At 38.3% G+C, this 26,701-nt stretch overlaps 3 protein-coding genes across 6 annotated transcripts in view; 1 reads left to right on the plus strand and 2 right to left on the minus strand.

Annotated features, from left to right (window-relative positions):
* Positions 1 to 669: 669 nt before the first annotated feature.
* On the plus strand, positions 670 to 7,014 carry LOC101747003 (uncharacterized). The gene is made up of 7 exons (XM_004931104.5): positions 670 to 899; positions 1,227 to 1,431; positions 2,341 to 2,414; positions 2,945 to 3,040; positions 3,984 to 4,094; positions 5,163 to 5,285; positions 5,388 to 7,014. The coding sequence occupies exons 1-7, from the start codon at positions 729 to 731 to the stop codon at positions 6,969 to 6,971; spliced, it is 2,364 nt and encodes a 787-aa protein (XP_004931161.2). The 5' UTR covers positions 670 to 728; the 3' UTR covers positions 6,972 to 7,014.
* A 25-nt stretch (positions 7,015 to 7,039) lies between these two features.
* On the minus strand, positions 7,040 to 13,972 carry LOC101747138 (contactin). Of its 2 annotated transcripts, none has more exons than XM_062670188.1 (4): positions 13,594 to 13,972; positions 9,587 to 13,012; positions 9,072 to 9,257; positions 7,040 to 8,054 (listed from the first exon to the last, which is right to left on the minus strand). In XM_062670188.1, the coding sequence occupies exons 2-4, from the start codon at positions 13,007 to 13,009 to the stop codon at positions 7,734 to 7,736; spliced, it is 3,930 nt and encodes a 1,309-aa protein (XP_062526172.1). In that variant the 5' UTR covers positions 13,010 to 13,012; positions 13,594 to 13,972; the 3' UTR covers positions 7,040 to 7,733. The 2 variants fall into 2 exon arrangements, with proteins under 2 accessions (XP_062526172.1, XP_004931162.2); XM_004931105.5 differs by lacking the exon at positions 13,594 to 13,972 and adding an exon at positions 13,092 to 13,364.
* A 1,272-nt stretch (positions 13,973 to 15,244) lies between these two features.
* Positions 15,245 to 26,701, minus strand: part of LOC101735345 (uncharacterized) — a 62,456-nt gene continuing 50,999 nt past the window's right edge. For all 3 annotated transcript variants that reach the window (XM_012694728.4, XM_012694726.4, XM_004931106.5), the window contains 5 exons: positions 19,478 to 25,017; positions 18,775 to 18,941; positions 18,109 to 18,320; positions 17,663 to 17,853; positions 15,245 to 17,365 (listed from right to left, as the gene is read on the minus strand). In XM_012694728.4, the coding sequence (XP_012550182.2) occupies positions 17,141 to 17,365; positions 17,663 to 17,853; positions 18,109 to 18,320; positions 18,775 to 18,941; positions 19,478 to 24,994 (6,312 nt within the window). In that variant the 5' untranslated portion in view covers positions 24,995 to 25,017 and the 3' untranslated portion in view covers positions 15,245 to 17,140. The remainder of the gene's footprint in view (positions 17,366 to 17,662; positions 17,854 to 18,108; positions 18,321 to 18,774; positions 18,942 to 19,477; positions 25,018 to 26,701) is intronic.

The raw sequence follows: 26,701 nt of genomic DNA on the forward strand, positions 1-26,701 counted from the left end.
GTAAAACTTTCTTTGCACCTACCACTTTTTTCTCTGTACTACCTTTGGTTGACTGGTAAAGAATACTTTAGGCATTAAGTCCGCCAATGTAAATTTTACATGAAGTGTAATAAATACATAATTAAATAAATAAAACCTATCGTTTATCACTGAGACGCAAATTTCGTTACATATTTCTTCCACGAAAAAGGCGAGTGGGACTATTACAAAGTGGATTATCAACTAGGGGGTCTTTAAGTTTGAGTAGAATTATAAATAACTAATATTTCCCAAACTACTTAACTTAGGTTAGGAATCTTAAATAGTCTTAGTGCCATCTTACAAATTAAAATTACAAATAACCCCTAACGGACAATAAGAACATGTACTATACCAAAAATACAAATAAATATAAACCGAAGCATTAGGTATAAATATCAGATCAAATCATACTGACAAAAAATCAAAACATTGTAGCCAACCATCTGGATTTTATATTAACCCCGTAAATACATATTTTTACACAATTAAAATTGATTAAAAACTTCTTGTTCGAACTCGTAAAACCCGACAAAATAAAACTATACATATTAGTTGATTAGAAATGTCAAAATCAGGTATCTATTTAAATACTGGAGGTATAACTTGCAGAAATTATACAGGCTGTTTGGAAAATTAATTAGTTTTTCTTTTGTTAACCGTCAATCAAATCGACATTACAAATTTGTCTTATTCCTGCCATTTCTGAAATGGCTCCCGTACGGTACAGCCTCCATTATGAAGATTATTCTGAACACATGATGTCTAGATTTGGGAAATTATTGCAAATGCAATCATTAGTGGACATGACTCTAATGTGTAGCTCTCATACCTTACGAGTACACAAAGCTGTGTTAGCCGCAAGTAGTACTTATTTTCAGGTAATTACTGCTATTTTAAAATGATAAAACCACTTTTAAAATAGGAATACATATAAAACATAAAGAAAAACTAAAAGCACATAAAAATCAGAGGAAAACTTCTCTGTAAATTTTGTATCCTACCTAATGGGACGTGGTCACTGGTCTCATGGACATGGGCGTTACCAAGAAAATAACTATCATTACTTAATAGAAAGCAATTACTAAGTATAAATTCTAATTTAGTTAGTAGTAAACTAATTTTTAAGAAAAAGTAAATATGAAAATACGTGTTCATTATTTTCTACTTCTTTAGGATTGTCAAATGTTCCAACTAATCATTTTCAGGAAGTATTACAAAAACAACCCGGCGAACCTCTTATAATATTGAAAATGAGATTTAACGTTTTAAAATGCCTAGTCGAGTTTATGTATTGCGGGAAGACTCAGTGCTTAGAAGAGAACTTAGATGAACTGGTGTCCGCAGCTCAGTTTTTAAAAATTAAGGGACTATCTAAAGTTACTAAAGAGGGTTTGGGCATTGCCAATAACAGTGAGTTGCACTTGATAATTTTACTCTTTTCTTACTAAAGTCCTCTTTCAAAAACTCAAAATGAATCAACGAGTATTTTCAATTAATAATTACTAAATAATTAGATCAAATTGCGGGTACAGGTTTTTGTAGATAACTAATATTTGAATAGGTTTAGTATTCCTACTTTAATATAGTTTAATACATTTTTTAATTTAAGGATAAAAATATCGCAAATTTGAATTAGTTTAAATTAATTATCGTTCATAAGATTAGACGAGTACTTCTAAGGCGAGAAGGCTGAATTCACAAACGTATCTTCGACTACCATAATAGTTCAGCGTTAATATTTAGTTTTAAAAATATTTAGTATTATAACAAATGCACCGTATTAGGTGTTGTTTAACATTATTACCCAACCCACCGAGTTTCTCGCTTGTTCTTCTCTATGGGTTGCGTTTCCGATCCGATTGTAGGTGCAGCGGAGCATTGCTCTTGCTAGGGCTAGTGTTTTTTTATTATTTTTTTATTGCTTAGATGAGTGAACGAGCTCACAGCCCACCTGGTGTTATGTGGTTACTGGAGCCCATAGACATTTACGACGTAAATACGCCACCCACCTTGAGATATAAGTTCTAAGTTCTCAAGTACAGTTACAATGGCTGCCCCACCCTTCAAAGCGAAACGCATTACTGCTTCATGGCAGAAATAGGCAGGATGGTGGTATCTGCCCGTGCGGACTCACATGAGATCCTATCACCAGTAAGAAGTAGTGTTACCAAATATTCTCAGATTAATCCCTATGAGCTCACGTCCCGTCTACGCGTTGTTTAAATAGTCGCTTAGGCTACTTACGATTATAGAGGAGAAAAAATATCCTGAAACAACTAGGCTAGTTGTGGTCGCTACATTCGTTAAGTTTGTTTTCAGGCGAGCTGCCCGTCTTTATGCCGCCCGTTGTTATCAATCGACCGCCGCAGTCCCTTGTTGATTTGCATTCGCAGGTACTGTATTAATATTACGCAATAGTGCTTAGGTAATAGTTGCAAAGAAGAGTAACATTTAATTATTTGGTTATTGGTTTATTTGAAGACAGACACACTGATGTGAGTCGTAAGGATTATTGATGAACAACAACAATGCCAGGACCACAGCCCATAGTGATAGGCATTTCACTGAGGAATTTATTGATGGCAAATCTCGTTTGATAACGTAAATATTATGTCAGTCAGGAAGCACCGTGAAAGAGAGATAATTTCAGAACTTGATAGTACATGACCAAAAATGGTCTCTGTAAAAATTCACTGCACAAGATCATTTGAAGATCATCTCAGGGCACCAAGGCTTATCTCTGCACCCCCCTAAGGTAGACTGTCAGAGAATGCCTATGGCATTAAGTCCGCCTTTATATTGTCTAGTATATAAAGTTATAAATATATAAATAAACATATGGTACAAAACGCAGAGAACCAGATGTACTTGTATTTTCTATAGCTATTTATTAGTACCATAACATTTTTTGTTGCACAATTAGGTTCCTTCGAAGGAGAATGAGGCGAGTCACTCAACGCCACAAATGACGTCAGTCAACTCTAATTCAGCACCACACGGCTTAGAAAGAAATAACAGGGTAAATAAAAGCAATTTTTTTTTTTATAATTATATAAAAAAAAATATTGCTTTTATTTTTTATTATTAGTATTAACTTAAATTAATTTATTATTAGTATTAACTCTATTAATGTTGACTGTTGTAAGCTACAGTATATTTTAATTTAATTACATTATTTATCTATAATCATTTATCGGATGCACACTGAACTATATAGGTTTGTCAGGCATTCCGCACGATCTTCTTTTAAACGCATTCCTGGTGAATATTATTAAGCCCGTAGAACCCAGAGTCCTAAGGGACAGTAAAAAGCTCAATATTTTCGGCAAATCAAGATTATTTAACGTTTTGCTAAGCGTTGAGGAAACGGATTGTGAAATATCATATCAGTCTCATTAGACTATATCGATTCTATTGACTTTTTAGAACTTTGTCCATATTTTGATCGTAACTTGCTTCATTGAATTGGTAAACGATCTCACGATTCACCTGGTGTAAATGAAGGCGGTCACTGAAGTCGATAGATATCAGAATGTGAATGTCGCCACCCACCTTCAGACATTAAGTCGATATCCCAATTTTTATTGGATAATCCGATCCTCCTAATGCATAATAATACACGGCAGAAACAGTCAGAATGCACCTAGTCAAATTTGGTTTGGGTCGGTTTGTCTCTATTATTTGCATAATTACTGGTGGTAGGACCTCTTGTGAGTACGCAGGGGTAGGTACCACCTCCCCACCTATTTCTACCGTGAAGCAGTAATGCGTTTCGATTTGAAGGGTAGGGCAGCCGTTGTAACTATATTGAGACCTTAGAACTCATATCTCAAGTTGGGTGGCAGCATTTAGGTACGTTGTAGATGTCTATGGGCTCCAGTAACCGCTTAACACCAGGTGGGCTGTGAGCTCGTCCAACCATCTAAGCAATATAAAAAAAGCACAATACACGTTATATGCAGGACATGGTCGTCAGGATTCCTTTTGACATCGAGAATGGAGGGAGCTCCATGATTGATTACCCGAACGCCCCCCGAGTTATAAAACCTCGACGGGGCAGGCCTAGCATGAGGGTTAGTTTTGGTAGATGTTTATTATCAATCTTGTTGTAAATGTCGGAATCAAGGTGAATATATTAACCGTAAAGTACGAAGACTTATGTACGAAGTGTAGTAGTAGTTGGCCGTGTTATCGTTCGCAAAAACGAGTCATAGTAACCCCTCACAACCTTAAGAAAACTACCGAAGGTTTGAATTAAAAAATCAACTCATTCGCAGTCCACACCCCATGTTGTAAGGTAGCAGTTGTATGTTAAAGTTCGCGTGAGAACCGACCGAACTAAACGGTTCACTGTACGCTGTGTATTTCTAGGGAATTGATCGTTTACGTAACATGAAAATTCCATTGAAACATTGGACATTTCAACTCTCTTCTTTCAAGTAGAATTTCTTGGAAGGACCGTCGATATCACACGATTGACCCTAACCCATGCATCAGTCCGCTGAGTTTCTCGCCGGATCTTCTCAGCAGGTCGCGATTCCGATTCGGTAGTAGATTCATCCGCGAAGCAGCTGCTCTCGAGTTGTTAGGTCTCCTTCGGAAGCTCTCGGGCAGCTGTTAGCTAATCCTACCCCTCCTGACTGTGCCTTTGCTCGCCCACCTGTCCTGGTGAAACTGGAAAGACCTCCGGGCCACCACTAAACCTTAAATCATAAAAAAACAAGATTGAATCCATCTATCTTATTCTAGTTAGCTGACCGCGATATCATTGGGCCGTATTTTCACTGTTGCATGTTTATTTTTTATTTATTTTTTCTTACCTGTGGTGATAGTCTTGAGAGGGTATTTCAGCTTCACCCTAACGTATCGGTGAGCTCACGGGGCTCAAGCCGGAGTGTTGCTAACACTGGCCCTGGCAAGAGCAGTGGATCGGAAACGCGACCCACTGAGAAGATCCGACGAGAAACTCAGTGGGCTGTGTCTAAGGGTTAATTCGCTGGCCGATCCCTTCGTCGCAAGCGACGGGTTCGACGAGGATAGTGACCGGTGTTTGTAGTACCTAAAAGCACCGTTAATGGATCAGGAGGATCCGTAATGACGTGACTTGTATGATGATAAATGTTAAATGTGCACAATTCTAGCGATCGGGCTGGGATGGCCCCGCCCCACTGGGCCGTGCTGCGGAACGGGCACTACTTCGTCGCGAGCAGGACTCGCGGAAGGCTATACATCACTTGAAGCATTTGCAGACTCGACATATGCAGGTGTCACGAACTTAATTGTTATGAAAGAAACTTAATTCCAAGCTGAGATGCGCTCACAGTCGCTCTTACGGATTTCTGTGGCCTAATTATTTCTGTTTTCAGGATTACATGGATAAAGTGACATTATCACAAGCAGTAAATAGCATCTGTGGAATTGACGCACCGAATTACATGGAAAACGACGTCATGTACGCAGATCCAAATGTTTCGGCTAATATAATGGATTCGGCAAGCACATATTGCAAAGATAACAGCGAATCAGCTGCTTCTAGTTATAATAATGGAAAAATTACTAGTCCAAGTAACACTGCCACTACCAAAATGAACACAGCGATGTCTCAATATGTTAACGCATTGAAGAACGCCGGACTCCCGACTGATCTGCCCATACTTTTTGAATCCGGTGACGGCTCCTATATTAACGTCAACGAGCAAGTCCTTCTCGACATGGTGCAGAGCAGCGAAATACAATACGAAGTTATAGAGCAGCCAAACATTATAGAAAAGGTAGCCGACCCATCGGAAATCAAAAGTATCGATGATTTGTCAAAATCCATTGAACGGGGAGAAATGATACTAGGCCAGAAAAACTTTTCGACGATGAATAACTACGACAAAGGCCCCGGTCAGTTTGCGCACCAGGATGCTCTGAATAGCCTCAATGAGATCCTCCCGGACACGTTTGGAGAACAAGAAAGTTATGTAGTTCTAGACTCACGTCTTCAGGAAAATAATAATACTATGGAGTCGATGGGCGCTGCAGATTTCTCATGTATCGATGGCGACATGCAATACTTTACGAAGTCACTTGGCGACGACATCAAGAAATATTATGAAGATCAACAGTTGAATGAGACTCCAGCAAGTGCAGGTTTAGCGACCAGTTTCAATATGTCGTTACTGGACACAAAAATATCGCACTTAAACGAAAATCTGAATCAATCTTATAATTCATTAACTGTTGAAGACTTGAGGAGAAACGACGAATACGACTTCGGCTTGCAGCTTCCACAAAACAGCGAATTCAAAGACGAAATCGACTGCTTAATGTCGACTCCAAAACATAATGCGGAAAGTTGTTTCGAAAACGAACGTGCAAATCAGGAGCGTGACGAAATAATCAAAGATCTAATGAATTTGGAAAAGAATGTTCATAAGAATAAAATGGAAACCGACAACAAAACTAATATTATTGATGAACAAATTACTAGTGGACGATCGAACATTCAAGACTTTGGTATAAACATGTTCGATGACTCGGACGCCACATCAGAGGCAAATCATGATGTCAACAGAAGTGAAAATCCTTGGGATAGTATCGACAAGGATTCCAATAATGATCATAACCACTTCAGTGCTGAAGTATCGCGCGATCAAATAAAAAAACAATTCCCAGAACCTTTAAGGGACTTGACTGATAATATCGATGCAAAAGCAGATCAGTCGATTGAAAATTTACTACACGAGTCTAGTGATGTGGGGAGCGCTGATCCCGAATTAAGTAACATCGATACGAATGGAGAAGGAAACGAAATTCCCTTTGCTGTCGGTCTACAACCATTGAAGCAGTCGACATCTGCAAACGATAATTCGTTATTGAAAAGAAAAAGCAGTGAAGACTTTGATAATTCACATTCTGATGATACTAAGTATTTGAAATGTAAAAGTAAATCTAAAAAATTATGATTAAAATGCTTTTACATGAATAAAGTTTACGAATTTTACTAAACAGGTTGTTTGAATATTAAAACGAATTGTATAAAAAAATGTATTTATTGATCAATATTTGAAAATTTATATTTTTAAAATACCCTTAATATAATAAAATCAGATGGGTATTTTCAATAATTTAAAAAAAGGTATAAAATGGCTCGGATTATCGATAGACTGCAATCTATCATTACTTAAAAGCTAAGAGATTCTATTTGAGTAGTAAAATTATGTTACCCATATCTTAGAATACATAAATGTGTATTTCTTTTACAACCATTCATATTTTCAATGTATCATTTATTTGTATAAAAATATAGTTCAAATTGAAGCTGCCGTACCCAAAAACATTATTCTGAGTCTTAGTTCAACTAAAGGTGAAATGAACATATTTTATTTTATACTTATTGCGATACATACACTTATTGTCAACTTACATTTAAACTTAAAATTAATTTTCTACAATTTAAATATGAAAAAAATCAAAATCGCATTTAAAAATCAGTGCAAAATATACAGATCAAACAAAATAAATATTGTGATAGAAAGTTACATAATCACTTGACATGGGCGGAATAAAATAAAATTACAAAAAAAAAAAAATATGTAAATATTTGTGTAACAATAGTTACTTTTAACAAAATAAAATTGACTGACATACTACGAAATAGAACGGAGTATCAAAATATGAAATTTCTTATTCACTTGAATGGTCATGGAGAAACTTAGAATTTCAACTTAATCGAGACTTCGATGGTGGATTACACAAAAATAAACAAGAAATATCGATGCTAGTAGAAACTCGACCGGCTTGTGTCGATGGTTGGACGTGGATCCTCTCGCGTAGTAGCCGTACGCTTCGGAATGGTAGTCTCCGATCTGGAAGGCGATGGTTGGGGAGGACATCCTGCCGTCGCCGCCGTTGGAGTAGGCCAGCACGCGAAGGTTGTACGACTTGCCCGGAATGATGTTGCTGATGTAGGCCTCTAGTTTGTGCTCGATCGGTACAATGGTATCGTTCGCTGTGCTCATGTCTTGGTCGAGCTCCCATAATCGTACCTAAAACGATATAAATAACAGTATATACAGATAGGTATATACAGGTAGGCAGCAGCTTGGCTCTGCCCCTGAGATTGCTGAAGTCTAGGGGCGACGGTAACCACTCACCATCAGGTGGGCCGTATGCTCGTCTGCCTACAAGGGCAATAAAAAATATATATATATATATATACATAAATATATATACAAAAGTAAAAGAAAACATTACTACGTGCATTGGAGGTTTATATTGAGCACTCGCATCAATTTTTATGACCATCCTATCTATTTAGGCCACGATATATTTTTGCGTCTCGTTTTGAAGTTTATTGATTTATATTTATAGTTACAACCTTGTAATTCGTTTACTGAAACTGTTTTAGTTTATCGTTTAGAAGAGAGCGCAGAAGATCCAATATAAAGGCGTTGCGGATGTCGAATGCCTAACTAGTAATAATTGTTCAACGTTTGAAACTACACTCCTTAATTGCAACATTAACAAATATATAATAAATATAATAATAATTTTATGTATCCTTCTGGATAACTTGCAACTACAATATACTGTAAAAAACTGTAAAACAATATATATGTCAGCCATTTTAAGGTTTCTTTCGCATTAATTTTACTAATCGATGGAAGGCATTCTTTAAATATATATAAAACAACAGTTTTAAATTTCTAATTTTACATTATTATTATTTTATTGCTTTGATGGATCGAAGAGCCCAGAGCCCGCCTGGTGTTAAGTGGTTACTGGAGCCCATAGACATCTACAACGTAAATGCGCCACCCACCTTGAGATAAAAATTCTCAAGGTTACAGTATAGTTACAACGACTGCCCCACCCTTCAAACCGAAACGCATTACTGCTTCACGGCAGACATAGGCAGGATGGTGGTACCTACCCATGCGGACTCACAAGAGTTCCTACCACCAGTAAACATTTACAACTCCTTACATTTTTCTAGTCTGTTAATTCAGTTTTCCTATTTATAAACTAGTGGTGTGTGCTCGACGGCACTCCGCAACACTAACCTTATATCCGAGCAGAGGTTCTTCCTCGTTGGTGGGTTGGACATACCGCCACACGACGCGCAGGGTGGTGGGGTCGTGGGCCCACACGTTGACGGAGGCCGGGGGCTTCTGTGGCGCCTTGCGGAACGTGCGCTCCAAGTATCGCTCGCTTTCCGGGCCTTCTCCCGCTGAGTTGAACGCCATCACCTGGGGAACACATTATTGTGATAGTACACGCATACCAATAATATGTTCTTTTTTTATTGCTTAAATGGGTGGACGAGCTCGCAGCCTACCTGGTGTTAAGTGGTTACTGGAGCCCATAGACATCTACAACGTAAATGCGTCACCCATCTTGAGATATAAGTTCTAAGGTCTCATGTATGGTTACAACGGCTGCCCTACCCTTCAAACCGAAACACATTACTGCTTCACGGCAGAAATAGGCAGGGCGGTGGTAGCTACCCGGGCGGACTCACAAAAGGTCCTACCACCAGTAAAGTTCAAGTTCATAGTTGATCAAATATAAATTATACCTTCACATAATAATATGTATCTGGCTGGAGACCAACTATAAGAGCCCAATTTCGAGTCGTTCGAGACAAATAGTAGATGCACTCCTCTTCTTTGTTCTCCTGTTTCCAGTACTTGAGACGGTGGCCTATCAGCTTGCCGCGCAGCCTCTCGCGCGACTGATCGATCGGGTTCCAGGTCACGTTCAGGGCTGTGGAGTTAAAGGACCGCGCGGAGACCAGCTGCGGCGCGACCTGCGGCATGTCCTCCGCCGAATAAATGGTTACTACTTCGCTCTCTGGCCCGGGACCTATATCGTTGAAGGCTTGTACTTTGACATCGTACGGCGTGTAGAAATACGTGGAAGATATGTGCACGACGTATGTCCCGATGTTTCCGTACTTCTTAAGAAGCAAGGACTGAAATTCGACTTCGGAGCCGTTCCGGCGCCAGAATATTTTGTAATGTATGCCGGGTCCGTTTTGGAGGGAGGTCGGTAAGGGCGTCCACGTGATTGTGAGGTCACCGGTCTTCCCGCCGCCGCCGCTAACGTTCGCGGGCGCCTCATAGGGCTTGTCTCCCGACGTTGAGAACTGCGGACTCGGCGCGGACGGTTGCCCCGGACCCAGTATATTAATAGCTTGAATTCTAAACTCATATATGGCCCACGGTAGAAGCGTCGTGGAAACAGTGGCTCGTTTACGCCCATTGTATCTATCGACTTCCATTACGTTGGGTATATTCTCGCTGATCACGTACCAAGTTGAGTTCCAGTGGGTGCGTCCGGTCAGCATGTATCCAGTTATAGGGCGACCGTTTGAGTTACTGTCGGTCCACTCTAGGGTCACCGAAGACCTCTGTATGCCAAGTATTTGTACGCCTCCCGGCGGACCTGGCGGGCCCTCTATACGCAGCTGCACATGAGAAGAGATTCTTCCGATAGCGGACTTAACGACACATTCGTAATCTCCCACATCCGAAAGACTTACATTGTAAATAGTTAGCTCACCACCGTCAATTTTTATTCTTTTGTTGACATACAGATCTGATGAGTCTTTAATCCGCAAGCCATTATGGTTCCATAGATACGCTGTATCTAAAATAGGATCTACATCGGCATTACAGTGCAAGAAAACTACTGAATTCACTTGTGCAGTGATCCGAGGGGGGAGTTTTTCAAGGAAACGTGGTGCACGTAAGACAATTAGACGACCTCTACTCTCATCAGTGCCGTATTGATTCTTTGCGACGCATGTGTACACGCCCTCATCATCTCTGGAAAGTTGTCTAATAATTAAATTCCCATTTTCGGTAATGAATCTTTTTCCTCCTGCCCCAATAACTATGTTGTCTTTTTTCCAAGTGAATGTTGGCTTTGGGGCAGCTTCTGGTTTGCATTTTAATGTCACATTTCCACCTTCAGAACCGTATGTCTCCAATTCTAAAGGATGTTTTTTAAATGATGGTTTCAAAGAGAGCACTCGTAATTGCGCTGACGAGTAACTAGCTTTCAATTGATTCTTTGCTTCACACTGGTACATTCCAGGATCTCTTGTTGGGTCTAAATATTTTATAATCAAAACATTGTCTTGAATAATGTACCTATCACGGTCCTGTGGTTCTAGATTATCTTTTTTTAGTTTTTTACCATTTTTCCACCATGTGTAATTAACATCTGGTATCCCAAATGCCTCACAGTTCCAATGTAATTCTCCTTTGTTGTCCATATGTTTATCGCCAAGAGGAATTGTAAAATTTGGTTCAGCTTGTACTTTTAAATACACACTATTTGATATCCTCGCTCTGTCATTGTGAACATCACAAATATATTCGCCTTCATCCTCTACACCTACATTGGGTATTGTTAAAACCCGGTCAAAATTACTCAATTGAGCTTTTTTAGGTATAAGGCCATTCTGTCTGGTCCAATTATAAGAAGGTACTGGGTAGCCAAATGTGACACATTCCAGGCGGACTTCTTGCCCAACCACTGGAGCTTCAGGAAATACTTTAGGAAAGCTATTTGGGAATTTCAATTGCTGATAATCTGAATGCGGATAAACCTGTAAGGGAAAGAATGGACCATTTCTGCCTTCATCAGACACTTTACTCATTACATTACAACTATAGTTGCCTCGGTCTATTGTTTCTAAAGCTGAGAAATAGAGGCCACCGTCATATGACACAAAGACACGTTTATCTTCTTCCACAAGGTTAGGGAAATAATTCCGAGCCCACAGAATATTTACAGCTGGATAGTACGAAGGAGGATCACAATACATTACTTTACCCCAGTATTGATTTCCACTTTCTACTGGCCTCTTTTGATTGAAATCTCTTATGAATCCAAATGACAACCGGACAGATTCTGATCTAATCGTACCAAACTTGTTTGTAGCTGTACAGTGATATTTTGTATTATCCTTTTCACTGTCAGGGTTATAAATCATTAAAGTTCCTCCACTTAATATAATCCTACTGTCAGCTAAAGGATCTATTTCTGTGTAAACTGGACTGTCAACTTGATAATCTTCTCCGAACCATTTGTAAGTTGGAGCTGGAAATCCTCCTGCTATACAAGTAAGTTGGACATAATGATTTCTTAAAGGATCATAAACAGTATCTTCCGGCTGTTTTACAAAATATGGACCTCTCGGAATCCTTTCTGGATCATAAGTATCTAAGCCATAAGTGAATGATCTTTCTTCTTCTATTAAATAATGTAAACGCTGCATTTGCCCCTCACATATAAAGTGATAATATTGTGTACCTTCTACAGCAGCTAAGCCCCAGCGTCCATCTTGATGTGAAAATTTGTATACCAAAAAATCTTTAGGAAATATATTATAACTATTTAATGAAAATTGTCGATCGTCGAAGAAAGCATTCTCAAGACCTGTCAACTGTGAACCATCATAATCATTGGACCAATAACCTGGAGACTGTTGGTGAGCTCCTATATACCATGAACCCTTCTGAGGGTCGAGCCTCATTAAATTGTTTATTATAAAACCATGTTCTTCAGGGCTATTGACGGCTACTAAATCAGCTTCATAGGCTTGGCATATTTTTCTTGCTTCATTTCTAGGACGATCAGGAGACTTCGTAAACCGATAACATGACTCTTTGTAGCGGAGCCAGTTGGGTGGACATCGGTACTTCTCTTCGTAATCTAAGCCAGCATATACACTCGCAGTATTTTCGACATCATTTTCATTTTCAGCATAGCTGTCACTGTTGTAGAGGCTGTCCTGGTAGAAAGAGCTTTGAGGTGGCTGTTGATATTCATTATTTACGGGAAAACTGCCGTAAGGGATTTGGGGCCCGGGACGATATTGTGTATTATTCTGGTTTCCTTCCGGATAGTTCTGATTATAGATACCATTTTCAGGTGCTTGGGTCCTCACCAAACTCGCAACTGCGAGTACAAGGAACGTACACTTCATCTTCTGTGAATAATAACAAAATTCATTACATTCAAAATAATAATCGAATATTTTTATCGTCATTATTTATAATCTTTCAAACCTTATTGACTAGACATAACGTGTTTATATTGTTCAAAACAATTCCAATGCTACGTTTAGTAAAACTAATCTTCTGCACTATATTTTCATAAACGAATAAGAAAAATAATAAATATTATAAACAAGGCAGCCTCGCCCAAATCAGTATTCCGTCATGCAGTGTTGCCACGTTTCGTTTTGAAAAGTAACGCCTTTTAAAGATCTTGAAAGAGCTACTCGAAAACTACTATCGCATACATCCTAAACATTACTTTTACGGTAGAACTCAATCGTACGTAGCCGCGAAAACTTTAGTGTTCGAAAAGTAAAAGCAGTTTTAGTAATATCTATGACATACGAATACTAATGAAAGTGATGGTTTTAACCAAAACCAAGTAAGTACTATTTTAACATATAAGGTCGCTTTCATTAGGTTTTATTGATATGTCGTTTCTAGTTTTGCCATTTAGATAAAAAACCTTTTATTTGTATTATAAACATGTACGCAGGAATAATAAAATAACCTTATTTAAGTACGAAATAACTTATCGCTCTGACACGGATCACTTCTAGCTCTTCCTTCCTTAGATTGAGCACTAATCAACATTTTAGGCTGTTGTAGTTCTCTTTTTTTTTATATCTTGAAGCATGATTTACCTTTTTGGGTTAACCATAAAACATTTCAACTAAAAAGTGTAGTTACTAGTCTAAAAATAGTTAAAGTGGCAACAAGAAAATCGTCCGTTTAACAGTAAATCAACCGTCATTTTTTTCATAATTATCGTGATCTTTCCGTATGAAGTCTTGAGGCTGTTATGTGAAATTTATTTTCGCGCGGAAAAGTTATTGTAATAATAACAACTGTATGTAGTTTAACCTTTTAATAAATATTTTTAATTAAAATTGTCGCTTAGCTTCATTTATTTACCAAGTATGCTTTTGAACGAAAGTAGAATGAATGCACAGATTAGTATAATAGTTACTGCGTAAAATGAATGAAGGAAAATCAAGCTACCACTTAGTGATGTCACTGATGTCTAAATATTAGTATGATATCTGATATTTGATTTGTTTTTGAATCGATTTTTGTTCATGTAAAACCTTTATTGTAAAATTTCACCAATGAAACTAAAAATGATATAAGTATAATTTAAATATAACTTCTCTTTGTAGCACGATGTGAAATCAAGTTTCAAAATTTTTTATATAATCTTTCGATCTGAATATTGAAATTTTAACTATTTTTATTAATTAATAATCATTAGACATCTAAGAAAATAGTATTCAAGGCATATAAAGTTGGTTTTTTTCCAGATTCACCCAAATAGTTTAGTGTAAATAATAAAAAGGAATATTTTTTGTGTTTTTGCATCTTTACCCTCTATGCATTCCTAAGCCATTTAAAAGATTGTGCTAATACAATAAAACAGTTACAGTGACACATAGCACTTCAAGGAAGTTTTCTGTCATAATTATCATCAAAGTGCGACGTGTGGCTTCAAGAGACACATTAGTATCCGATACTCCGGATCCACTCTAGGTGCTTTTATGCATTCCAAGCACCGGCTATTAGCAATAGGTGGCAAAAAAAGAAACGTGACTGGCTTTCAGTAGTGTAGATATGATTTAAAGAAATCGACTGAAGCAGTTAGGTACTTACTATTGAGTTGCTAGGCCTCCTTTGAAGGCGCTCGGGTAGCTGTTAGCAAATTCCGCCCCTATTTGCTCGTTCACCTGTTCTGGTAAAACTGTAAAAGCCTCCGGGCCACCAATAATCCCTCAATCATAAAAAAAAAAGAAAAAAAATCGACTGTTTGATTAGAGATTCATTTATTTGATTATAATGAATAAATGGTAACAAAATATCTGAGTAGTTAATACCTGAGTTGTAGTATGTTATCGGTGCTCTAAACGCCTTTTTTTTTAAATTACTTAATGGATGAATGTATATTATATATAAGTTTAGTGTATAAATGTCGCTGTTTAAGAACATAGTTTACGAAAAGAGAGTTACCTCTATGGAAAAAATCTCATTACCTTAGGGTAGAAAAACACCAATATTTAATGACGAAGAAGACTACCTATTTTGCTAGTTTTATGTCTCAACATTCAGTTTTATGTTTCAACTTAACATTTTATCAAAGATTATTGTTTTCATGTAAATAAAACTAGAAATGAAAGGTTTTAAATAATCATTTTTTATTGAATTATGAACATTCACATTTTTATTTTCCATATTATCAACAAGAAATGTGTCATTAATTACAATAATACTTACATTGTAGATAATGCTAAAACATAGTATTACGCGTGTTTCATTCGGAAAGTACACATACAGCACTTTTACAACATTTATTTCAATAAATTCCCACCATTTCCGCACTCATGATAGTTTCCACTAATAATACGTCATCACAGATCAACAATGTACTTCTTCATTATATTCTCCACAAAGAAGGATATTAGGGCGGATTATGACCTCGTGCTACGCCAAATACTCGTATATCCCAAAATAATATGTAAATATCAGAGTTTAAATTATTATATCAATTATTCAATACATCATGATTTCATTGAGTGCATTCTGATTTTGCTCCTTAATAAATTACAAAATAGTTTTTTGTTATTTTAATTATTATTCAATTTTATTTACAGTAGATATGCTTTATAATTTGATTTCATAAAAAATAAAAAAGTTGATTTAATATAATATATTTTTTTAAATAAAACATAAATCATATGTTTTACATATAAAGAAAAATATTTCTATAAACATATTTCGATCAAAGAACATTAGCAAACATAACAAGGAAACAAAAAATAATATATATAATAATATGTAGTTTTTTTTTATTTATAGATTGCAAATTTTCTATTTAGCATAATCCCAACAATTTTTATTTATTTTATAACTGTACTTAGGTGATGTACAAAAAATTTACTAAATGAACATATCACTGGAGAGTGCAGTTATCAGACGACTGCACTGGAGTGCTTTACGCGCACAAGACAAGTGCGCTTGTCTTCATTAGATGACACCGAGTGCAATTCGTTCTAAGGCTTTAATCCGACCCTGTGACTGACATAACGCCCGCATCAAATTCATTCTCACCGTGTTAAGTTCTCACGTATACTATTGCACACACAAAGATTATGCTAACAACTTATTTTATGGTAACTATTACTTTACTATGAAAATCTACTTACAGAACTAAACGCAGCAAGCGAAATACTTACACTACCCGATAAACCATACACCAATTTAAATAGCACCCATGAGAATATCATACATTTAAAGCAACATTTATACGCAAAAGAAATCTTTTTAATTTTTATATACAATATTTACAGCAGTTGTTCAAATAATTTCGTACAAAACATCCGTAAATAAAACGTAATGACAAAATTTCAATTAGTCATTTTCAACGGATCGTTGAAGCGTTACAAAAGCTAGATCATAACAGAAAAATGAAATTAATGATTACACAATGGCTGCCCTTAAATTATACAGTCTCATGAAACTAATATAACAGAATATTGTTCTTAAATGAGATACAAAGTTACGTTACAGTAGTCAGTCCAGAGTTGAAGATCTTTTGAACTGTCTTCTGTTGCTTCCAATACTGTGAGCGAATGAGCATATTCCCTTTGGTCGCGACGAAACAAAATCATCGTTGATAGACCAAAAGCTCCACAAATACACATTTCATAAATTTGTCAATCCGGATAAAGAATTAGTCGTTATATTCAATTTAATAAAGTTTATATTGGAATATTTGAGTTCGATTTGAACTCCTACGATTTAACATTTATTTTAATCATACATATTTATTTATACCAACCGAGCATTATCGACGTCGTTGAGTTAAACTTGAACAAGTCACAAATATCGAGTTTTTTCCCTACAATTTGTGACTTCCAATATTTAGTAATGATCGATTTCGAACTAAGAATCTCGACACATATAGTAAGTAAGCACTGTGTATTAATTTTGTTTTATTTTTCATTTCTTGAATGCTGATACATGAGATTTTCATTTCAAACGTCGAGGGTTGTGAGTTAAAATTAATGTCAGCTAACAAGCACTGTTTCTATTTTCAAGAGTTGCCGCAGTTTATCCGTGACTCTGATCAGAGCCACTTTGGAGGCTCGGATGTTGACCTTCTCGCCGGCGCAGATGAGCTGGTGACACTGCGCTCGCTCCAAGAACTCCTGGGTTCGTATTTCACGAAGCAACTCCTTCGGGGAACCAGATCCGCAATGGATTTGCTTCAGTAGACTGTCTTTTGATTTTATCTGAAAGTAATGTCCGTCAGTTTTATTTGTTTGTTTGATAAATGTTTGGGTAAGGTTAGTGTGGGAAAATCGTATTGTATTATAAGTACATACTTGGTCGAAAATATTTGCATATTTTTTTGTTACTAATTTATTTTTATTAATAAATAAAATCAAGTTTTCTTACTAGAGATATTCTGTTGTATATAATTAGAAACATTATTTATCAATTGCAATATGCCCTTGATTGTGCTGTTATAAAATTTGAAATCATCTCTTTTTAAACTGTTACTTCATATAAAATACGACCTTATTCACCTGTAATAAATTAGTAATGTCCTGTAGCAGGCACCAGAGACCATCCGACGGCTGACCGGACCCGTTTTTGAGACTATAGAAGGGTGGTAGTGGCGCTTCTGTGCATTGAATTTCTATGGTCGCGTCCGGAGGAGGCGCGGGCGACGCGGGCGGCGGGGAGGACAACGGGTCGCAACCTATTTCTTCGTAATCTGAAATAAATTTTAACATTTAAAAAATAATAGGAATGAATAGCCCTTTACATGAATAGCTCGTTAGGTTACCAACGATTAGATAGAGACAAAAATGCTCCCTCTTCCTCTCGGGAGGTGCCGGAGTCCGACATAACCCGGTTCGTTACCCCCCTTGACCGGGTATTAGTAAATGGATTCCCCATCGTTTAAAAAAAAAAAAGGTACATATTTCAAAATTGATTAAATAGCATGTTGTCGATTACAAATACTTACCTATGACGTGCGTGGGTGGTGGAAACCTCCACGGCTCGATGGCCTGGCCCTGCACGTCAGCGATGTGAAGTCGTAAGAACTTAGTCGCCTGGCCCTCCGTCAACTCTTCGGGCGTTTGTCCGGCGTAGGTGCCCAGCAGTGGGTCAGCGCCGTACGCCAAAAGCAGACGTATCACCTCGACGTGGCAGTTCTCGCAGGCCTCGTGCAGAGGTCTGTAAGATATATATTCCAAAAATGTATCAAGTGTAGAGGTTTCCAGATGTAGACATTTGTTCAGAGCCTGAAGTGTTGTTGGAGCAGGATTTGGTTGTTTTATTTATTTATTTATTCCTTAGATGGGTGGACGAGCCCACAGCCCACCTGGTGTTAAGTGATTACTGGAGCCGATAGACATCTACAACATAACTACGCCACCCAACTTGAGATATAAGTTCTAAGGTCTCAAGTACAGTTAAAACGGCTGCCCTACCCTTCAAACCGAAACGCATTACTTCACGGTAGAAGTAGGCAGGGTGGTGGTACATACATACCCGTGAGGACTCACAAGAAGTCCCTACCACCAGTTGTTACAAGAGGTCCTACTAAAACTACCACTAGTTCTATTAAAATTCCAGATAGACAAATACAGGTCAAGATAACAAAAAGCGTGTCAAAAAATTAATTCACCTTATGCCTCCTTGAGCAGCCGCAGATACGTTTGCCCCGTATTGGAGTAAGAGTCTCGCAATTGGCACGTGACCCTTAGCGGCTGCCACATGTAAAGGTGTGAATCCCGCGTTATCTTTTGCAGACGGATCTGATTCCATTTTTTCTAAGCAATAGGCGACACAATCCTGTGAATATAAAATAAGATTTTAGTCGGTCACAATATGTACTTGCACATAATTTTATCTGTCTGTAATCTGAATTATAAACGATTTTTTTTCTCTTTATTACGAAGAAAATAAAACCTCTGAACAAATAAATACTTAGATATTGAATCAAATGATTTTTCTAATTCTAAGGTCTTGACAATTCAGTTAGTTTACTAGTTGGAGTGATCTGATGAATTACTCGGAATGACCGCTCACATCTCCGTCCATTGGAGCAGAGTTCATCCATAGTATCTGGAAATACTGCGTACATTCAAAGTAAATTTCCAGAGATATTCCATTACCATCCGGCTTAAGAATTAACTTCCCAACACTTTCCCGGGCGCTATGACTTGTTTTTTTTTCAAACGAGATTTCCGGAGAGTATTCTGACAGACAGACAGACAGCGACTAAGTTGTGTCCCTGGTATTGCTGATGTCCATTAGCAACGGTAGCCACTCACCATCAGGTGGGGCTTGGTCTCATAGGATAACTGAGACAAGAAAATAATACTTACAGTGTATCCCAGTCTAGCGGCACGGTGGAGGTGGGTTTCTCCGATACTTTTGTTGATAAACCAGCTTTTGATTTCTTTATGGATATCGTGAATGGACTCGGGACTAGGTTTAACTGCTGGTCTTCTTATTTTATTGTTGGAATCCTCTCTCCGTATAATTTTCTTTTTTTTTCGTATATAATCGAAACCGGAACTAAATTTTCTTCTGCCGAACAGTCGTTTGAAACGTCTTTTTGTATTGGTGGCATCAGCTCCCAAAGAACTGCCTTCTTCTTTTGGTTTTTCTTTTTCTTCCGAAGTGGATGTCCCTTCAGGTTTTTGTTTGGTATTGGAAATTTCTTTGATTCTTTTATTATTTAAACACTTAATCAGATTATTACGCTTCTTTAAACGAAGAAGACGACCCTTAGCGTCGTTTCTTTTTAAAGATTTTGTACTCCGCAAGCCGTCTCTTATTGAACTAGATCTTCTCTTCAATTTATCTTTTATGATTTTTTTAGGTTTGAGTTTTGCTTTGGGATCTGGTTCCTTAATTGGTTTTGATGCTACATCAATATCGTCTTTCCCTTCTTGTAAATCAATATCATCTCTACAGGATGTGGGCGGGGCAGAGGCTGGTCTTTCGTCGCCGAAAACTTCCTTTATTGTTGCTCTTTGTTTCAGAACTCTGCTTTCGGTTCTTGTCCGTGATTTGAGAACTACGGGCGCAAATTCTTCTGTAGCTCCAATTAGTCCGTCAGTATTTTTTATAAAAGCATTCCTAAATGCAGAAACAGTCTCCTTTCGAAACGCTCCTAGATAGTATATTTCTTCCATTAATTTTTCTTTTTTAGCGCTTAAAGTTCCCTTGTTACTATTTTTTAAAAGTCCCAAGCTTGGAGTAGGCAATAACTCTGTCGTATTCGAAGTTTTTTGTATGACTTTAGGTGTTTTATCGTCTTTTTCTTTAGATTTCTTTTTGTTATCTTCCTTTTTTCCACACTTTTGTATTAATACATCGACGATGGAGCTGCTTTTTCTAGTCGGTTTTGAAGATGAAAACACCGTAGACGTGGAAGCTTCTGAATCATAATGTAAACGGTTTGGAGCAGAGCAACTTGAATTAGAATCTAAATCACTATCAAGGGTCATTTTATCTGGACGTCTTGCGTATAAATCATCAGTTGCTGCTGAAGGTGCTGACGAAGGTGCCGGTGACAATGGAGCGGGATCCAAATCTGGGAGCGATGTGGAGCCTCTAGTTAACAATACACCTGTTTTTCTAACAAATGGTCCTCCGGAACGCCCTCTAGGTATTGCAATAAGTCTTGAAGGCATACGAAGAGAACGTTTATATCGGTAAAGCTCTTCTTCCCAACCTGGGTGGAAAGCGGATCCATCACCGAAGTCCGGTTTGCGAATGGGCGTAGAACTACTACTAGCGCTGCTAGTACTATCAATTTTTTTCGACGGCGTAGTTTTTTGAGATTGAATTACTTTATCTTCGTTCTTAACACTTTTACGCATTCTAAGCCTACTGGCGACACTTAGTTTCTCATCGTCGCTGTCTGTACTCGAGTCTACAATCTGCTTTTCGTTTTTGGTATTGTCGGCGAAAAGAGATTTCCCTTTTGTTTTTGTCTTCGAGAGTTTACCTTTGTTTTGTTTCTCTTCTTTTCCTTTAGTGGAGTCATAGTCGAGCGATTTTCTGTTGTTTTTATTAACGTCTACGTCACAGCATTCTAATTTGACGTAAGCAGACTTTTCAGATAAGTCTTTAAGAAGTTGATGTTTGAGACGTTCACTTTGTTCTTTATCTTTAAGTATTTTACTTTTTATGAGCGGCTCATCATCATCCGTAGATTCAGATTCTTCTTTTATAAAGGTTTTAAGTTTATCTTTTTTTGTATTCGGCGATGAAGAATTGTTTTCATTTTTCTCTAATTTGCTCTTTGATTTTGATTTAGTTTTCACTGGTTTCTCTTTATCAATTTTTTTGTCCTTTTTTGATTTTTCTGGTTTGGTCGCATTTTTGTTACCTTTTTCAGATTTAGAATTGTTCCTTTCATTTTTGTTTAGGATAGTATGTTGCACTGTGCTTTCATTATCTTTTATATTTTCTATTTTGACCTCTACGTTTATATTCGACGGTTCATCTAAAGGTTTTATTTCATCTTCGTCTATCGGTTCCTGTTTGACAACAACTTCAGGTTCGGTAATTGTAATTTCTGGGGGCGGTAGCGAAGTTTCTTCGGGCTCTAATTTGCTTTCATTATTGTTATCTGTTTCATCAAGTTTTTTGGTATTTTTTTTCTTGTGGCAACCTGACTTCAGTTGCTCTACAAAACTATCACAGGCACTAGCCCAATCTAAATCATCAGCAGGTTTGTCTTCATTCAAATTACCGCGCTCGGGATTTAAATTTTCCAATAGATGTTCTGTTTTAATAGAAATTTCTGCATCTCTCTCTATTTCTTCAATATTCATGGGCTCAGACTTAACGTCTGGAATAAGTGCTTCAGAAGTATTATCAGAGCGTATGACAGATTCAAATCTTAGATTATCTTTTCGTATTTGATTAAATAAATGTTGCTTCTGTGATTTAGGTAGTAATTTATTTCCGTCACTTTCTGTAACTAAATCATGTTTAACATTTGATTTGATTCCACTGTCTTGCGATGGAGGCATTACTTTTAACTCTGCTTTTGTTCTAATTCTGGCAACATCATTTTCTGGTGTCTTTCTTTTTAAATCAGTGTTGTCGAGTTTATGATATTCAGAATCTCGTGGTAGTGAATCAACAGCTTTAGGCATTTGTATATTATGATTTTCTGGGTTTGGAGCAATAGCTTCAGATGATTTAGTTACATTTGGTTTTTTGGTTTCAGGATGATCATTGTCTTTAGTAAGATCTATATCTATTACAGAATCATCTACATCATCTATTACTATCAGTTCTGGTATCTGCTTTGTTGGACGAGATGCATCAGAAAAACCAGATTGTTTAGTTTCTAAACTATTTCTAAGGATACTTAATACTCTTTTATCGGCTGGAACTCTGTTTGGATCTACATGTTGCGAATGAACTTCTCTATGGCTCGGAATTCTTTGTATAACATGATGCCGGGCGTTTACTGATGTATTTCTATCCTGGTACAAAGCATGATACTGACTTAGATCCCGTGAAGGTATTTCAGGGTAAGGACCACCACTAGGATATCCATGATTAGGATGATGAATGCGATCGCGGTACGCGGCCGATGATTTGGAACGCTTTTGTTCATTTTGATAGGCTTCAAATTGTTTATGACTGCTATAGTTGTAAACAGGCTGTCGCATTAACTCATGTTGTTCTCTGACGGCTGATTGTCCAGTGCGATCTATCCGACTATCCGAACTCCATGTCTCATAACGAACAATTTTATCAGGAATGTTGCTAACTATGGGACCCTGAGGTCGTTTTCTTTCTTCTATTATGAAGGTTCGATCATCACGAATTCTATTATCAACCGGACATGGATCACCAGACGCTCTAGTAATATCTATTCTCGGCACATAATCTGCTCTGGCTACAGACACGCCATATTTACTCCGCTCTGCGTAGACATGAGAAGATTCTACTGGATAACTTTCAGGTAATCTTCGAGAATCATAGGTGCCGTTATATCTTACAGAATTATGAAGCTGCGGTGTTGGTGGATTGTAAGAAACATTTGTGCTTCTTTCTCCGTATTGAGTTGTAAAATTAGGAGCGAAATCTACTTTATGTGCAGCTGTATAGCCTACTGGAGGTGCTTGACGACTACTCGAAGGACGTGGTTGCAGTGCATGTAATATTTTGCCTTCGACTGATGCGGAATCTACTGCGTCGTCCTGTGTTGTTGAAGAGTCTGCAGAATTTTTCACCGTCTTCACTGATAAATCCAAAGGGGACTCACGTTTCTGTTTCGTTTGATCAAGGTGATTCACTTGTGATGCTCCTGTGATTGGTGATTCTTGCTTCTGTTTGGTTTGATTCATTTGATTTACTATCGACGTTACTGAAACTGTCATTCGAGTTTGTTGATTGGGGTAACCAGCTTTAGTCGAAGAACGGACCGATGAACTCTGGACTGAGTTCGATGTTGCATAGTCATAGTTCGTTTTATGGGTGACCGGAGTACGATAAGGGGACCTTGACGCAGGAGTAGAATTTATTGTAGCGGGCAAAGAAGCACCGGGAGCATATCGCAATGCTGTTGTGCCTGATGTTGCGTATGGATAGGAACTTCTAGAATCGACTGGTCTGCTTATGCTATGGTAGTCCATTCGCGACGATAAACGCGTGGCGTCATGGGAATGTGGTGCTTGTGGTACTGGTACTGGTGACCGCTCAGATGGCCGAGATGAGTAATTTGAATTCATAAGGTCTATTGCGTGTTTATACGGCACCTGATGGTGTGTATCTATTCGTTGATTTTGTAAAGGTTGCGGCGTTGCTTGTCTATAACCAGAATATGCTTGCTGAGGATCATACTTTCTTGGTGGTACAGTTGGATGACGATCAAACTGTGAAGATGGCCGCGTATAAGGCGAAGATTCTCGTCGATGTTGGATAGGCGGGTAAAGATGTACAGATCTGACATCGCCTGAAGTAAGCTTTTGTAAAGGTGGTGTTTGGGGATGGTGTATCGGTGGAACGCGGTCATTATGCGGAGGCGGTGGTTGCGGCATTGACACAGCATAACGTTGTGCAGGAGAGCTATGCACGGAAGCTTCGCGTAAACGACTGGCGGCATGTTGGGGTACAGAACTGGATAACCTTGCGTATGTTTGAGGACTGTTGCGCGAGGTAAGTACAGGCTGTGGTGATGCTATTGATACGTGAGAATTACGGTTATTTTCTGGACCGTTTGTTTCATATGGATAGTGCCGATATGATTCCGGCGGCCGTGAAGACGAATAAGGATCCGGTGGTCGACTCTGTGCAAAATGCTCTGCAGGTCTTGACGTTGGAGTTTGCACACAATGCAAAGCCGCACGATGCAGCAATTCGGGCTGCGGTTCCGGGACGACTGCCGCTGGTGGGGCAACGGATGGTGGTCTTACGGGGGACGGACTCGGTGCCGCTTGAGCAGGGGCAGGTGAGGGTAATGGCTGTGGCGGTTTGCGAATTATATGCGATGGTGGGGAAAGTGTATCCCCTGGTTCCTCTTCGTCTTCTATGTCAGGCATCTCTCGCCGCTTTTCTGCTGCTTCTCGCATCACAGTTGCTTTATGTATAATATGCGGCTCGGGTTCTATTGGTTCAGACGGCGGACGGGGTGGGGCTGGTACAGCCATGGGAGGAGTTTCTGATGGTGCTGGAGGAGCTGCGGCTGTTGAAGGTGGGCGAGAAGTAGCGGCTGGTGCGCCGGATTGAGCTGGTGTTCCTTCCTCAGGTGGCGACGTACTAGCAGGCCATACCGGTTGCCCAGATCCTTCACCTTGCACCTGCTTTGGTACTCCCATAAAGTACTGGCGTGTCCCTTCCAGTACATTATTGAAAGCCCCATCCATACTCCCTCAGCAATGAACGCCCCCTGAAACAAAAACGTAGATATAAAATTTATTATTCTCTCTTCGGTAGATAAAAGAGTAAAGCTTCTGCGAATATGACCAATGCACAATTTTGAGTTCATATCGAGTATAAAACTTGTTAAAGTAGTTACGTTTGGGTCATTACCCGCCGATTGCCCTTGAAAGTACTTCGCCCCCACACAAGCACGCATCGAAACTCAATACGTAAAATGATTATTACAATTTGCTTTGTGTCAACGCTCGTGCGAAACTGAGTTCCGGGTAAAGGCGCTGGCCTTCTTTAATTTGTACAAATAAACCTCGATTAATAAAGTATGCTTTGTGAAGGCAGACGTCACATATGAGGAAGTAACTAAACGATGCCCTTGTAGACTCATTATCTTAACGTGTATCTCCAAAAGGGCAGATAGTTTATCTATTTATGCCTAGTTTTACACGTTTATCGGGCTTGCGTACCTACGTAACTAGTTATTGATTACGTAAAACCGCGCTTGAGATTTTGTTATGTTGGGCCTTAGTCTTCGCTAAATGAACACACAAATAGACGACATATTAATAGTTAGTTGATCATTACCGCAACTCACTTATAACAAAGCGTGAATGCCCTTGCTCATCTTTTAACCCAAGGTCGAGTCTTCGGAGCTTGAATAAAAAGACTATTACTATTCTACAGAACGCAACCATACTTTTGTTGCGTAAATGTCACTGACCTCTACGATACATTTTACTAGTAAAAATGACGGGCAATAGCGACCCATACAAGGTCATTTTCTAAATTACCATCAGTAATATAATAACTAATAGAACAGTAGACAGTTATAATGTTAATCAATATATTTATGTAGTTTTAAAACTTTTTGTTTTTTTCCCTGTCGATACTGGCCATATTAGAGCAAAGTTAAATAAAATTATTATATTGTAACCGAATCTCGATGCGTGTGAAAATTTTCACATTAATCGGACTATGTGAATTGAAGTCGGTGAAAATGACGTACAAAGATTCCTTTACGAACATACATACATACTTACATACCGAGCTAATAAAAGCGTGTTAAAAAACACACACGTACCTACCCACCAGCACGGAACAATTTCGTTTAGTTGAACGATAATGTTAATGAAAATAACGTTTTAAGTAACACGAATAAGAGTGACATTAAATTGATACGTGTTATAAATTCAGCAGGTAGGTAGGGAAGGGTGCGAGCGGCGGAAGCTGTCTCCGTGGCGACCGGCCTCAATCGATTGCATACCCAGTACCATTCCCGGCGAGAATCGGGATGCGTTGAACTTTTAACATTTACTATATGTATATATATGACGATGCGCTGCGTCTCACTTGTTGCGCAGATGAGAACTGTTCTTGACCGACCCAAAATAATGGAGGTACTCATTTTTAGTGTGATATGGTGTGTGATAAGGTGTGTGACTTGTAGATGATGTTTATCATTCACAGCGGAAAACTAGTGCAAATTCAATAGTTTATAGAACTAACAAACATTTTTGTGAAAAATTGATTTTACTATTGCTATTGCTACTGTTTTTTTTTATTGCCTTTGTAGGCAGACGAGCATACGGCCCACTTGATGGTGAGTGGTTACCGTCGCCCAAGGACTTCAGCAATGCCAGGGGCAGAGCCAAGCCGCTGCCGCTGCCTACTGGCTATTACTACTAGTTTAGGTGACC

Source organism: Bombyx mori, chromosome 9, assembly GCF_030269925.1.
Source record: "Bombyx mori chromosome 9, ASM3026992v2".
Lineage (NCBI taxonomy): Eukaryota > Metazoa > Arthropoda > Insecta > Lepidoptera > Bombycidae > Bombyx > Bombyx mori.